The sequence below is a fragment of the Vulpes vulpes genome, chromosome 3 (assembly GCF_048418805.1).
Source record: "Vulpes vulpes isolate BD-2025 chromosome 3, VulVul3, whole genome shotgun sequence".
NCBI classification, from domain to species: Eukaryota; Metazoa; Chordata; class Mammalia; order Carnivora; family Canidae; genus Vulpes; species Vulpes vulpes.
In genome coordinates, this window is record NC_132782.1 from 43874870 (window position 1) to 43887081 (window position 12212).

At 30.5% G+C, this 12212-nt stretch overlaps 1 protein-coding gene across 1 annotated transcript in view; it reads left to right on the forward strand.

Annotated features, from left to right (window-relative positions):
• The window catches only part of SI (sucrase-isomaltase), a 91209-nt gene that overhangs the window by 47271 nt on the left and 31726 nt on the right, over positions 1-12212 (forward strand). Inside the window, exons 27-34 of the mRNA XM_072752316.1 lie at positions 602-756; positions 2250-2418; positions 4783-4879; positions 4981-5093; positions 5177-5302; positions 6808-6936; positions 7762-7872; positions 9603-9665. Coding sequence (XP_072608417.1) covers positions 602-756; positions 2250-2418; positions 4783-4879; positions 4981-5093; positions 5177-5302; positions 6808-6936; positions 7762-7872; positions 9603-9665 — 963 coding nt within the window. The remainder of the gene's footprint in view (positions 1-601; positions 757-2249; positions 2419-4782; positions 4880-4980; positions 5094-5176; positions 5303-6807; positions 6937-7761; positions 7873-9602; positions 9666-12212) is intronic.

Consider the following 12212-nt stretch of genomic DNA (forward strand, 5'->3'; position numbering starts at 1 on the left):
AGGTTGATTCTCATCAGCAAAGAAATACATGACAATTTAAAAAATGCTTTTAGTTTAATAGGAAATAGTATTAGAGTACACATTTTGGTAAGAATATTAATTAGTATACTATGTTTGGAAAATAGATATCAAAGACCCTACAAATTTTAGCACACTAATACTAGCCTAATACTATCACTTCTCAGAAATGTACTGGGGAAATAAAGACATGAATGAACATAAATAACCATTAATATTCATTGTAGGATCATACATGTGACCAGAAATACTGAAACAACTTCTGAGTCTAACCATGAAGTGGTAAATAATTCTGTATATCCACATAGGAGAATAGTTAGCTCTCATTTTTTGAAGATTTCTCATTGTATGGCAAAATGAATTATAAAATATTAAACAAATGATAAAATGCAGTTCATAATTTGCTCTCAATACATGTGAATGAGGTTTCCTTATAGATAAATGGCCATAGATACAGAATTAAGAATTATATAAACAAGAATTCTAATGTTCTTGTTTGAGGAATTATTTGAATTATTTGTTATTTACATGATGTTTTAACAATAAGAGTGAAACATTTATTTTCATTGTTTCTCTGCAATAGATTTATGATCCCCAAACAAAGAGATATGAAGTTCCAATACCTTTAAACATTCCAGACGTGCCAACAAGTACCTATGAAAATAGACTTTATGATGTTGAAATCAGAGAAAATCCTTTTGGCATCCAGGTTCGAAGAAGAAGTACAGGAAGAGTTATGTAAGTGATTGAATTATTTGATATGAAGAATATTTTTATTTTAAGTTAGAGGGGAAAAGTAAGGTTTTCACTGTGCTACAGTATCAGTCATCACACTGAAAAGGTTTTTATTTCTATTAAATAAGTTTGCCTGTTTTAACATTTTTAAACTAAACAATTATCACACTCATGAGACTATCATTAAGGATTAGTAAAATTTCATCTACATTTTGGATGTGATTTCGTTATTATCACACTCATTCTTCTAATCAAGTTACAACCCAAATCAAGATTCCTCTTGAAAAGTGTGTGTGTTAACAAAATAAGTATTTGGAAATGTATTATGTAAATATTTAATAAGAAATTAATTGAAGTTGAAGTTTATTAATTCTGAAATCTGACAATTAATACTATCTCCACCAGGTATTGATGAAAGGAAATTATGATACATACACCTGTCTATATTTTTATGTTACAATGAATAAATTTATGTAAAAAGATTATATTTATTTTAGTAAAATGTAGAGCTTGTAAACAAACTATAGTATATTAAGAGAAAATTTTACTAATTTAAGCTTGCCATGCTTCTTTATAGAAGATGTCAATTTTTTCAGGTATTGTCAGGATGGATACAAATAATGAAGAAAATTATGTCTGTAGAGTTTTAAAAATTGTATGATGACAATATTTTTGTTTCAGAGGATAAGAAGTGAAGTCATTTTGTAAATGACTTCTGGTGCAATGGCATTATTTATTTTTATTTGGAAAGCATTATTTTTAGTAAATACTTCTCCAAAATACTTAATATAGAAATTTATGTGTCCCAAATTATTTGTAATTATTACATTTCTTTTTCCTTCCAACCTTAACTTCTTTTCTTCTTCCTTTACATTCTTGCAAATCACTAGAAAAACAATATATTCTCTGTAACACATTTCTTCTGGATTTTTTTTTAAACACCAATTTTTATAAATACAAAATAAAAGAAAGAAAATGATTGGGAGTAGTAATTAGCTTGGAATTAAAATATCCATCATGCCTTATAGTTTATTTTTATACTGATTTCATTTCATTCTATACATAGAAAAAGTTTACTGTGATTATCTTAAGGGAACAGGAAAACAGAATTTTTCATTCCTTGGAAATATATTACTTCTAGGTCATATTTATAACTTATTAATTTTATTAATAAGTTATATTAATATTAGTTATACTAATATTAATTTTATTTTTAAAGCAATATATATCTAAAGATAATCATATAATCCTATTCATCATATAATTTATTTTATTAATAATGTTGAATAAATGAAACATACTTTAGATATTCTCTAACTTAGTCAAAAGAAAAATGTAGTGAGATAGTTCTTGTCATTTGGTGTTTCAGTACAACAATAAGGAATATAGAGAAAAATATTACTGCTTTTCTGATAACCTAAGAAAGAATTACCAAGTATTTGTAGTGCTAATTTGTATGTATTTTCAGGATTAGAATTGTATTCTTTTCTTTTCAGTTGGGATTCTCAGCTGCCAGGATTTGCTTTTAATGACCAGTTTATTCAAATATCTACTCGCCTGCCATCAGAATATATATATGGTTTTGGGGAAGTGGAACATACAGCATTTAAGAGAGACCTGAACTGGAATACCTGGGGAATGTTCACAAGAGACCAACCCCCTGGTGTAGGTATCAATATTTGACCACTCCATGAGGCAGTTAAGACCATGATTAGGATCTCAGCAACTTCTCTGTAGGCCTAGACTTCAGTAATGAAGTAATGACAAGGGGGCCCAGATTTGCTACTGTGATTTTCTAAAAAGCAAACAAAAAAGCCACAATAGGGGATCCCTGGGTGGCTCAGCGGTTTCGCGCCTGCTTTTGGCCCAGGGCGCGATCCTGGAGACCCGGGATCGAGTCCCACGTCGGGCTCCCTGCGTGGAGCCTGCTTCTCCCTCCTCCTGTGTCTCTGCCTTTCTCTCTCTCTCTGTCTATCATAAATAAATAAATAAAAATAAATCTTAAAAAAAAAGCCACAATAAATTACGGGTGAAGGCAGAGGACTGGATGGATAACATCCTTGATTACAGTGAAAAGTGAGGTGCAACCCATCCCTTATCCTCTCAACTATGTAGAACAAAATATTCAGATTCAGAATCCCCTGCCAAATCTACTTTAACTCGCAGCTTTTAGTAATAACTGACTAGAGTTGTCTTTGATTTTTTTTTTACTCCTTTGATACTGATTTGATGCTAACATTTTCCTTTATGATACCCAGCTACAGGTGTGCATTTTTATGAGGCCATACTATTAGTTACATCTGTAGAAAATGTTTTTATACACTCATGTCACTTTTCCCAATGTTTTATCTTATTAATGGAATACATTTCATGAATATTTAATGCATTGCACAGCTGATATTAACTATAGTTTTTCTAACCATATCATGAAAACAACACGCTTTAATAAAACATACTAGCTCATTTCCATTTTTCACACATTATTTGATCTAAAGGATATATTCAGTATGAGATTTTAAGTGTATTGGGGTGCCTGGGTAGCTCAGTCTTTTAAGCTCTGCCTTCAGTTCATTCAGTTCATGATTCCTGCGATTGAGCCCCTAGGGCTCAATAGGGCTCCCTGTTCAGTGGGGAGACTGCCCCTCCTTTCCGCTTGTGTTCTCCCTCACTTTCGCTTATTATCTCTGTCTTTCTCAAATAAATACAGAAAATCTATAAAAATAAATACATAAATGTGTATACTATTGCAAACACTTATTGTGCTTAAACAACTTAATTCAAACTTAGTTTATAAAGGCTGTTTTTATTTGTATCAACTTGACAGTATGTTTTACAAAGTGTATTTTTTTAGGGATGCCTGGGTAGCTCAGTGGTTGAGCATTTGCCTTTGGCTCAGGATGTGATCCCAGAGTCCCAGGATCAAGTCCTACATTGAGCTTCCTGCATGGAGCCTGCTTCTCCCTCTGCATATGTCTCTGCCTCTCTCTCTCTCTGTGTCTCTCATGAATAAATAAATAAAATCTTTAAAAAATGTATTTTTAAAAACTATGCAACCTAAGTGTTGGCATTATTAGTTTAATGTAATCTTGATTTCCAATATATAAATCTTTCACATGTTAATTACTGGGATACAGTGTGAATCAAAGAGGTCAGTTTCTTTCTTTCTTTCTTTCTTTTCTTCTCTCTCTCTCTCTTTCTTTCTTTTTCTTTTTCTTTCTTTCTTTTTAGAGAGAGAACACAAGCAAGAGTTGTGGGGGTGGGGCAGACTGGAGAGAGAAAAGTAGAGAGAGAATCACAAGCCCACTCGAGGCTCGATCTCATGGCCCTGAGACTGACCTGAGTTGAAATCAAGAGTTGGAGACTTAACTGACTGAGCCACCCTGGTGCCCCTAAAGATGTCAGTTTGATTAGGGATCATTAAATTAAAAGTTTTGCGACTTTTGACAATTCATTTCATGACCCTGAATATAAGTTTTTTATACTGAAAAGTGAAAAGATCTAGCTGAGAATGAAATTAAATGTTTTGTAAACTATTATATAAACAAGATATTATCATTTAAAATATTATCATAAAATATAAACATATGAATTACCATATAAGTTATTAATAAGTTTGAATACTTTCATCATTTTAATTATTTCTAGGAAATTTTGTTATCAAAAAAGAAGTTCCAATTTATAGATAAGATATACCTGTTGAAGGAAACCCAACTACCCTAATGGTTTTTACATCAGTTAATGTGACAATATTTGTGGGTTACATGAATTTTCATGTACAGAATTACAAATCTGTACATGAATTTGTATGCTCTAAAGCAGTAATGGTTCAAATAATAGAGATTATTTTCTAAAGGAAATATATTTATTTTAATTTAAGCATAGTTTTGTGTACAAAGAGGAAACTTTAAATTCATATAGGCTTAATCTTATGATTAATTTAAATATTACTTTGACAAAACTCATATGCTATTTTTAAATATTATGCTTTTATTATTTAAATATTTATATTATGTTTAATTTTTATTTTAGTATAAACTTAATTCCTATGGATTTCATCCCTATTACATGGCTCTGGAAGACGAAGGCTATGCTCATGGAGTTTTATTACTTAACAGCAATGCAATGGGTAAAACAATCATTTTTTGAAATTCTCATATTTTATGTGACTCTTTAGTGAACTAATATCTTATATGTAATTAAACATGTAATCATATTTTGAATTTCCAGATGTTACATTTCAGCCAACTCCTGCTCTAACTTACCGTGTGATTGGAGGAATCTTGGACTTTTATATGTTTTTGGGCCCAACTCCAGAAGTTGCAACAAAGCAATACCATGAAGTATGATTATATAATTTTTTAAAGTTTTCTTTGTAAAATAGAGTAACTCTCTTAGTTCACAAATAATTTTTTTTTCTCCAAAGGTAATTGGCCGACCAGTCATGCCACCTTACTGGGCTTTGGGATTCCAAATATGTCGTTATGGGTACAGAAATACTTCACAAGTTCAGCAAGTATATGATGAGATGGTGGCTGCTCAGATCCCCTATGTATGTATATTCGTTTTAAAACAGTGTTAAATGTGTTATCTATTAGAGCAAAATGAAGCAAATAAATAGACTTTAAAATTAAGCATTTGGCAATAATTGATACTTAGTTTTTTTGTAGCATCTAATGACTTAATTATAAGATTTTTATAAAGTGTCTTTATTAGATGGAGGAAAAGGGAAAATACCATTCCTTTTTCTCCTTTCTCTCTAGTTCCATGACCCTGAGTTGTACTAAACAAGTCATTGTGCAGTTGGTTTTCTCTCACAAACTTTGAGTTGCCTAAGACTCAGATGTATTTCCCATATTTTCTTTATATGAGAATAAGACTCCACAGAAACCTACTTCATCAACTGATGTGACAAATTATGGAGAAGACATTGGAGATGAAACTGCATGATTTTTGCCCTGGAATAGGTGAATGTTAGAACACAGAACTAGAGCACTTGCAGAATGTCTTCTCCCCTCACTATTCAGGAAACTAAATATTATTGAGTCTCTAGAAATAATCATCCCTGTGATTTTATTTTTTAGAAAGATTAAGGAATCCCAGGTGTCTTTCTGGGAGCACTTAAACAGTGAAATCCAGAATGCTTGGTATATAAGAACTCACTCAAAGAAGAATAAGGGCCTCGTTATAAGACTTTGGTACATGTATTAAAATCAAGTATATGATCCCTGAATACATTATTTTGAGGAAATTAATTGTATAGGTAGATGATACAGAAATATGCAAGTGAAAATTTTTTATAAAAAGGGAGTTTTTTCCATTATCAATTGGGTCCACTCTACCAGCGATACTTTTATAACACCTAGAAGAAGAAATTGAATTAATGTCTATTAACAGAAAATAATTTAAAGTTTTGTTATTTAGTTCTAAATTAAAGATGTCATGATAGAATTCAAACATTTATTTTTTTAAGCATATTTGTTAGTAACTATTTGTAAGCAATATTTTGCTTATTTAAGCTTGGGCTATCATTCTAAAAAGATTTCAGTAGGTAATAAAAGAATCTTAATGGATTTGCTAATACTTCTTCCTTTCCCTCTGGCAATGTTAGAATTATTTGAAATATTCCCCTCTTGCGTTTATGTTTCTGGAAAAATAACAACATCTATTTCTGTATATGTTGTACAAAATTCCAAATTGCCATTTATTGTAATTTCATTGCCTCGTAAATCCTTTACTCCTGTGTCTTCCTATTTCCTTTGGGAAGTACATAACAAAAGGTACTGATCTGAAAGAATTTTTAGAAATGGAAATTGTTAAGTGTACTGTTAATAAACAACAGTTATATGAACTTGTTAATGGACTATTTTGCATTTTATATGTTAGTTTTTTTTCTGTTGTTGTTGTTGAACCTTGTGTTACTTACTTAATTCTCTTTAGGATTAAGTGAAAAAGCATTTAAAATTTCATAGTGCTATTACTTTTATAAGATGACAGAAAGGGATGCACTGACTCCTGTGATTCTTACCCCACTACCATATTCTTCATATGTTTTAGGATGTTCAGTATACAGACATTGATTACATGGAAAGGCAACTAGACTTTACAATTGATGAAAACTTCCGTGACCTTCCTGCGTTTGTTGACAAAATAAGACAGGAAGGAATGAGATACATTATTATCCTGGTCAGTATTTATATTTTATATTTTTCTGAGACTTATTATCTTGATTTCCTTAAAATTTCTCTCTTAGAATGAGGTGGGAGGGAGGTTTTTCAAAATAGAAGACTTTTATTTTATTATTTATTTTATTATATTATATTATATTATATTTAATTATATTATATTATATTATATTTTATTTTATTTTATTTTATTTTATTTTATTTTATTTTATTTTATAGACTATTACTTTAAATTCTTCCTTTAACATTTTTATTTACATGGGCCACTACCAGACTACCTTTACATTTTGGTATATCCTTAGAGATTTAAGATTGAATCTGGAAGTCAAAGGCATGCTATCGTCTAATAATCTTTGAAGCTACAAACTAGTCTCAGTTTATAGAAGCTATCACAAACTAATGATGGATTTTTCCATTTCTATACAATTCTCAAATCATTCTATGGGACTACTTCTTATGTTGGTCATGTTTAAAAATTTGACTTCAAGTTAGTGATTCAGTGGGGAGAATATTTTATCAATATCTTACAGGAAGCAAGCTAGGCAGGCAGTAATCCCACTGGTAGAAATAAAAACAAAATGAAAAATACTAGCAATCTTTCTTGAAATCATAACGAATACATTTTCAAAAGTTCTTAAAATTTCCTTCTATGGGATTTAGAGGACAATCTAGCTAGAACATTGAAGTCTATACTGTCTATTTGTCAGTCTATGTGAGAACACAGTAAAATGATAATATAATTGTGGAAAATTTGTTTCATAACAGTGACTCGAGTGGCTATACTTTATTCCGGAGTTACCTGGTGTGTCTTTCATTTTAATTTTAGGATCCAGCAATTTCAGGAAATGAAACAAAGTATTACTCTGCATTTGAAAGAGGACAGGAGAAAGATGTTTTTGTCAAATGGCCTAACACCAATGATATTTGTTGGGCAAAGGTACTGAATTGATATCTTGAGAAAAAATAAGCATAAAATGTTATTTCATTGAAAGTTTCTACTGAGTAAGAAAAAAACCTGTTAAAGACATATTCAAAGGGAGAGATATAGAATACAGATATGTAATGATTTAATAGCTAATAAAATAATATGTATTCTGATTTCAATTCAAATTATTAGAAACAGTGAATTTGTATAGTTCATGTGTCTAAATACTATTTGTTTCATCTTTAAATTGTCTTTTATTGCATTTCTTAGAATGTCTTGTGTTTTACTGTAAAATTAACATTAATAAGATGGCTGTTCATTATTCTGCACTGCAAGTCACTTATATGTTTGTACTTCTTTCATTAACAAAAGAAGAGACAATGTTTTCAAGAGCTATACTTACATTCCTGACTTTACAAGGAATATAATTTATTGAATTACTTTTAAGCAAAAATATTTAGACGGGTATATTAATACAGAAATATCCTAATTTTGGTTATATATAAAAGAGTAAACAAAAAAATCCATTAATTCTAGCTAGAATGAAAAACAAAAACAGATTTCTGTAATGGGAAACACAATGAAATGCAATGTAAAATCCTTTTTTTTTTTTTTAATCCTGGACCAAAAATAGCACACTAGTGATAAAAGTGGTGAAATTCAAATATGGCCTTTAGATTACTTTATACTATTGTATGAATGCAATTTCTTGGTTTTAATAATTGTAGAGAGGTTATAAATATGTTAACATTAGTAGAAACAATGAAGGAAATAGAACTCTAGTTACAATTTTTGTAGCTTTCTGTAAGTGAAAATATTTCAAGACGAAAAGTTAAAAATAAAATAGAAAACATCATACAATAAACTTAATGAAGAATCATAACATTTAAGAAGCATGCAAGTATAGAGCATGGCATGTTGGCCACAGAAAGGGTTTTTTTTTTCTTCCTATTTTCTTCCCGTTCAATATATCTATACATTTTTCTCAGTTTTCTATCTTCTGTTCCATTCCTTTATAGTACTATACCTTATCAGCAACTAATGCCTTGTAGGTAATTAGTCCTTGGGAATTATCTAGATTTTTTTCTATATGGAACTATCTAACTTTTACTACACATATTCAAATTCTCGGAGCTTTTAGCATGATTGAATGTGGGCTCACGTGTGTTTGTGGTTGAGGTAGCAGAACACATTGGTAGGCATGGAAACAGACAGAGATGAAGGTAGGGAGGGTGAGAAAGAGGAGTATTTAGTACTGATTGTGAAAACTAAGAAAATATTTGCCTCAGCATGGCATTATCCAACTCAAATTTCAATTCCTTTTAAATAAAAATATATTCATTATTTTTAGATTTTAATACTGGAATAATTATAGAAACAGTTTTATTATAGAAACAGTTTTAATATACCACATTAAATTAAATTTAGTATATGCCTTCATATTAGTTCTTGACTAGAACTTTTGGTTACATGCATTGGTTTTAAAGTAACTACTACTACAAAGATTGGCATTCTATTTCCTATTTGTGATGTTAAAGAGGAAATTAATCTGGAAATGGGAATAGTTTGCAAATGATACATTTACCAAAACACAAACTGAAAAAAACAATTGAAGGAATTACTGACCTGGGCATCTTTGGTATAATAATATGCTTCCAAAACTCTATTATACTTTATTTACAACATAGTCGTATCATGCTGAATTTATTTTCAACTATTTTCCCATTTTTCTTTCTCTATAGGTTTGGCCAGATTTGCCCAATATAACAATAGATGAGAGTCTAACAGAAGATGAAGCTGTGAATGTAAGTTTTACAATGATGGACTACAATTCAACACTTGGACTTAACGATCACTTTGACCAATAATTCAATTTGAATATTTTCTTTTAAAAAAAGTAAATTACTTATTTTTAAATGATCTATACCAGGCAATATTTAAATTGTATGGTATTTCTATTCTTAATTTTTGGAGGAATATCCATGCTGTTTTCCTAAGTGGCTGCACCACTTTGCATTCCCTTGTGCACTTCCAACAGTGCACAAGGATTCCAATTTCTCCATATCCTTTCCAAAACTTACTGTGTTTGTTTTTTGGATAATAGCCCATGATAACAGGTGTGAGGTGATATCTCATTGTGGTTTTGCATTTCCTTGATTATAAGTGAATTTGGGTATCTTTTCATCTATCTGTTGGCCATTTGCATGTGTTCTTTAGAGAAATGTCTATTCAAGTCTTTGCCCATAATTTAACAGGTTATTAGCATTCTTTTCTTTCTTTTTTCTTTCTTTCTTTCTTTCTTTCTTTCTTTCTTTCTTTCTTTCTTTCTTCTTTCTTTCTTCTTTTCTTTCTTTCTTCTTTCTTTTTCTTTCTCTTTCTTTCTTTCTTTCTTTCTTTCTTTTTTTCTTTCTTCTTTCTTCTTCTATTGAGTGTAGGACTATCTTATATAATTTGGAGATTTACACGTTATCTGATATATGGTCTTTAAATATTTTATCTTGCTCTGTAGGTTGCCTTTCGCTTTGTTGTTTGTTTCCTTTGTTGTGCAGAAGTTTTTTGTTTGATGTAGTCACCTGTTTACTTTTGCTTTTGTTGCCTGTGTTTTGGTGTCATATGGGTAAAATATTTGCCAAGACCAATGTCATGAAGCTTTTCCCCTTTGTTTTCTCCTAAAAGTTTTTCAGTTTCATGTGTTACATGTCTTTACTCCATTTTGAGCTGATTTTTATGTATGATGTGAGATAAGGGCCCAGTTTCATTCTTCTGCATATGTATGTCCAGTTTTCCCAGCACCATTTTTTGACTATCCTCTCTCCATTGTGTAGTTTTGGAACACTTGTCAATCAATTGACTATATATGTATGGATTGATTTCTGTGCTGTCTATTCTCTGCCATTAATCTATATATCTATTTTTATGCTGGTATTATATTGTTTTAATTACTGTGGCTTTGAAGTATATTTTGAAATCAAGATATGTGATGCCTCCAGCTTTGTTCTACTTTCTCAAGATGATTTTGGCTATTCAGGGTTTTTGTAGTTCCATAAATTGCAGAATTGTTTTTATATTTCTATAAAAGATGCCATTGGGATTTTGATAGAGGTTGCTTTGAATCTACAGATTGCTTTGGGTAGTACAGAAATTTTTCATAATATTAATTCTTCCAATCCATTAACTTAGACTACCTTTCTATTTGTTTGAGTCTTTTTCATTATCTTTAAGTAGTGTTTTGTAGTTTTCAGTGTACAAGTCTCCCACCTCCTTGCTTTTATTCATAAGTATTATTTGTGTTGCTGTTGTAAATTGGATTATATTTTCCTAATTTACTTTTTTGATAGTTCATTGTTGGTGTATAAAAATGCTACTGATTTTTGCATGTTCGTTTTACTTTCTACAACTTTAATAATTCTGTGTGTGTGAGAGAGAAAAAACTCCATTTTTTTCTGAATAAGTATGATATTAGCTGGGGGTGTTTACTGAATGATCTTTATTATGTTGAGGTATTTCCTTCTATTCCTAATTTTTTAAGAGTTTTTATCATGAAAGGGTGTTGAATTTTTTCAAGTACCTTTTTCTGCAATACTTTTTCAGATGATCATGTGATTTTTATACTCATTCTGTTAATGTGGTATATCACATTAATTGATTTTCATATGTTGAACAATCCTTGCATTGAACAAATTCTGCTTGTTCATGTGTATGAACTTTTTAATATGCCGCTGAATGTGGTTCTCTAGTATTTTCTTGAGGATGTTTGCATCTGTAGTCATAAGGGGTATTATTCTGTAGTTTTTCTTTTTCTTGTGATATCTTTGACTTTTGTATGAGAGTTATGCTGCCATTTTCAAATGGGTTTGGAAGCATTCTAACCATTTCAGTTTTGGGGGGATAAATTTGGAAGGTTTGGCATTAATTCTTCCTTATGTGTTTAGTACAATTTCCAATGTAATCATTTGGTCTTGGGCTCTTCTTTAAGAAATTTTTGATTACTGATTCAATCTCCTTACAAAGAATTGGTCTTTTTAGGTATCTATTTCATCATGATTCGGTTTTATTAGGTTTTATGATTCTAGGAATTTATCCATTTCTTCTAGGTTATTCAGTTTGCTGGTGTTTAATTATTCATACTAGCCTCTCATAGTTTTTTTTATAGGCAGAAAGTGAAGGAATGTGAAAAAAAGATACTCTAGACAAATGGCAACCAAAAGAGAGCAAGGGTGGATACACTCATATCAGAAAAAATAGATTTTAAGTGAAAAACTGTCACAGGAGACGAATAGGGACATGATGAATGACAATAGGTTCAATTCATCAAGAAGATAGAACAGTTGTGAATATATATGCACTCAACA